Consider the following 3,715-nt stretch of genomic DNA (forward strand, 5'->3'; position numbering starts at 1 on the left):
TGCGCCGGGCTTTTGGCCTCACCGTCTGAAACCACCGCGCCTCAAACGCCTGTCCCTATACCTCTGTGATAAGCGACTTCGGATTTTTTTTAAGTGGGGGTGTTGCGAAGGAGAGGTTCAGTGCTCATAACCGTGTTCCGCTGCACTGATCTCATTTCTTCTGCTTGCTGGGCACCAGCGTGTGCGGACGCCCTCCAACCCCTCAAAAAACAGCTGAAATTAAGGCCAACGCATTGTGATCTAAGCTTAAAAAAGCTGGGCTTCGCTTGATGCTTGCCCGCTTATTTTATGAGTCCAGACCGCTGTTGCTTTGGAGCGAGCACCATGTCCAAACCTGAGAGGTACTCGCTTTGCCAGACAGCAAAACTTCGCAAGTGTTCTGCCAAAAGCCTTGCATTTGAATGTCCCCAGCTTCTCTCTCACGCTTCAAGGGAACACTTTTGGGTATTGCCATGTATTTATATTCCTTTCTGTGTGCTTTCATGTCAACATTTTAAAGAGCTACCGAAGAATTCCTACTGGGCTGCTTGAACATGCCAAGTCTGGACAATAAAAATAGCTCTTTCTCTCACTGTAAGACTTTTTTTACACACTTGTGTACCAATTTATTTAATATATGTATTTATTGTCCGGTTGGATACTATCTTTTTATTGAAACAGTCACAAGTATTTCCTTCACATTTTCAACGGCTGAAGTCAGAAGTAAATAGATGATTTTTTTGATGCTTAGCTGTTAAACTGAAGATAATAACTTTTTTTTTAAAGTCAAGCAGAATACTCATAAAAATTACAATTACTTGAAAATTGTCCTATTGCCCACTTAAAAGAAAGAATAATATGAAGGAGACTTACTGTGTTAAGACAATAATTAATTAGAAATTACATGTAAATTTAACTGTATTTGTCAGATGCTAGTGATCACATGTAAATGAGAACTTCTGTGTTATTGCAAAGTGATGCAGTTTATGTTCATTTTTTCAAGAGAGCCAGAAGGATAGATAGAAGAATCAACATTTCATCCTGATCCTGTTTCCTAAAGAACTGGCTGTAATCTAAGTAAAAGATATTGGTTTATATTGAATTCCAAAGCAGTTTCCATCCATTTAGTTGGAAAAAAAAGCATGCAATTTGATGGGAATGCACAAGTAAGCAATACTGACAAGGGTTCTTAGTGGGTATTTATAGTACTTAGGCAATTTAAAGCACTATCTGAAAATGTTTCATTTTATATTTCATTTTTTGTTAAAACGTTTTTAAATAAAACCTTGCCAGACAGTTCACTGCTACAAAATGTTTAAAAAGTGTCAGCCACCCCTATGCACTGAAAATCAAGTTGGGAAAAGAGGCTTCCCAGGCCTTCTGCAGCAGTGATTTGGAGTGTGCTTTGCCTCTAATTAAAAATCTTGCCAAGGAGGATATTTATAATCTGCTGTTTCTATGGAAATGACGAATACAACCAAGTAACTTTTTTTGCTTTTAGTTTCAAGGCTTGTGTAAGCCAGGAGAAAAGCTTTCATTGATTCCAGTGACCTCTGAGCCATGCTCTTTATGGACAAATGTTTAGTAGTAGTTGTCAACAAATAACTTTTTTTTTGATACAGAAGCTGTTGGGCAGGGTTGAGAAAACAACTCTGCAGCTGTCAATGAATACGCAAAAAACCCCAACCAAACAAAAATCCATGAGGCAGAATGCTGTTTCGGTGCAGCGTAAGACAGGGCTATGCCTAAGTTCTGGAAGACTACATGTGGAGCAGCAGCTCAGCATCAAATATGTTGGGTTAGCCCAGATATTTTTGAGACATGGTTTATTGCTCTACTACATGAAATCCTAAGCAAAAATTAGTTTCATTTAGCAGAAATGACGTTAATATGTACACTTCACAAAGGCACATTTCTCACCATTTGTCCTTCTGCTCAAGGTTCGTGTGGCCAAATTGCAGAAGAAAAAAAGGCAATATGTGACTTGAGGAACATGATTCAGAAGAAAACCTTTTAGGTGTTGCTTTTTATCCCGAACCAATATTGAAGCAAAGCTTTGTGATGATTCTAAGATACCTCGTGAACCTGCAGCTCTTATCTTTCAGAAAAAATTGTGAAAACTGTTGGTTTGCAGTTTGTTGAGTTCTTATCCTGATGACTTTGCATCTCCGTGGCTTTCTGAAGCCTTTGTCTGATGGCTGAATTTTACACAACTTCACCTCTACTGCCATTGTGTGCTCTGAGATCTAACTGTTGTATTCTGATACTTAGGAAACAGATGTGTACTAAATCTGTAAAATACTTGTTCTGTAAATGTTTAGACTTACAGACTAGCTGATAGAAAGTTGAGATGTGAACATTTTGTAATCACTTATCTCTAAATTAAGAATCTCCCCTTTGGTGAGAAGCACAATCTTCCACCGATTTGTACAGACACTGTCCATGAACCACAAAAATTATTCTCGCTATATGCTATTTCATCTGTAGAATGTTTATTTATTTCTATACGACTTTAAAATACCTCTAAACAGAAAATGTACACTTTTAATGTATGATTTTATGACTTTTAATCCCACTGTCTGAATGTCCCATTGGAGAATCCTTTCTTACTTTCATTTTACATTCGTATTTCAAGTTTGAAAATAGTCAGAAACTTAGACTTGCCACTAATTTAGTACTAAATATTTCCTATTTCTGTCTAGTTGTTTATAATTTCAGGTGAAATTTCCCATGTTCCTTGGGGAAAAAAACCTGTAGTATTTGTTTTCTGAGATATACTGAGAAGCAAAATAATTAACAGGAAAAGTGATATAGTAAATTGTAACTGGAAGAGACTATCACATACGATTAATTTAGTCAATAGAGTGTACTAGAACACTGATTCAATGATATCAGTTACATGTTGTCAAACACCATGAGGTATTCTTAACAGTACTTTTTGATATGCAGATTTCAGACAATTGGCCCGGATACAGTCTGGATTTGTTCACTTATCCCCAGCACTACTACGGAGACCTAGAATATGTGCTTATACCTCACGGCATTATTGTTGACAGGTATGTCTAGTTTGAATTTTACTAGATCAGTTTTTCAGTCAGAAGTACTACTCTTCTTCATAAAGCCTGTCATCCACAGACAGTGCATATGCAACATCTGTGCTAAAATATTGTATTAGCAATTATAAAAATACTTTTTATTTATTTCATTTGGAAAGTTAATAAATGCTCTAGGGTGAGGAAATGCTGGACCTGTAATTGCAACTCACTGTCTAATTTCTTTCACCTACTTTCTGATTTGGACATTGAATGAGGGAGGGGTCCCACAGGAAGGCGTGGGGGATCTTACAGTGAATCTGGCGTTAGAATGTAAAAGTCAGCAGAGCTGAACTGAAGTTGAAAGGGCAAGCACAAAGCTTTATATATAGTTATACCTGAATGTTCCACTTGCCCTCTAACCATCCTGTGTATTTAATACAAAAAGGAGAAAAAAACGACATTCATTTACGTACAACTTGGGCAAGTCCCTAGTGTAAATCATTGATGCCGCTTCATCTAATGGTTCTTGTCTGCACCACTGGCTTCTGCTGTTAGCACAACCTGTTTGGGGCCAGATGCTGGGTTTGGCAGTGGGGAAGCTTGGTCGTCCCTCTCACCTTGTCGTAGTTGCCGTGTGCTCTCAGTGCAGGCATTTGATGGTGCTTGGAGATTTGCAAGAGTCCAGCTCAGTGTTCCTGCTG

General features: G+C 38.0%; 1 protein-coding gene across 1 annotated transcript in view; it reads left to right on the forward strand.

The window, feature by feature from the left end:
• Positions 1-324: 324 nt before the first annotated feature.
• PRTFDC1 (phosphoribosyl transferase domain containing 1) overlaps positions 325-3,715 on the forward strand; it is a 43,478-nt gene continuing 40,087 nt past the window's right edge. The window contains exons 1-2 of the mRNA XM_009866372.1: positions 325-444; positions 2,929-3,035. Coding sequence (XP_009864674.1) covers positions 325-444; positions 2,929-3,035 — 227 coding nt within the window. The remainder of the gene's footprint in view (positions 445-2,928; positions 3,036-3,715) is intronic.

The sequence above is a fragment of the Apaloderma vittatum genome, unplaced genomic scaffold (assembly GCF_000703405.1).
Source record: "Apaloderma vittatum isolate BGI_N311 unplaced genomic scaffold, ASM70340v1 scaffold25673, whole genome shotgun sequence".
NCBI classification, from domain to species: Eukaryota; Metazoa; Chordata; class Aves; order Trogoniformes; family Trogonidae; genus Apaloderma; species Apaloderma vittatum.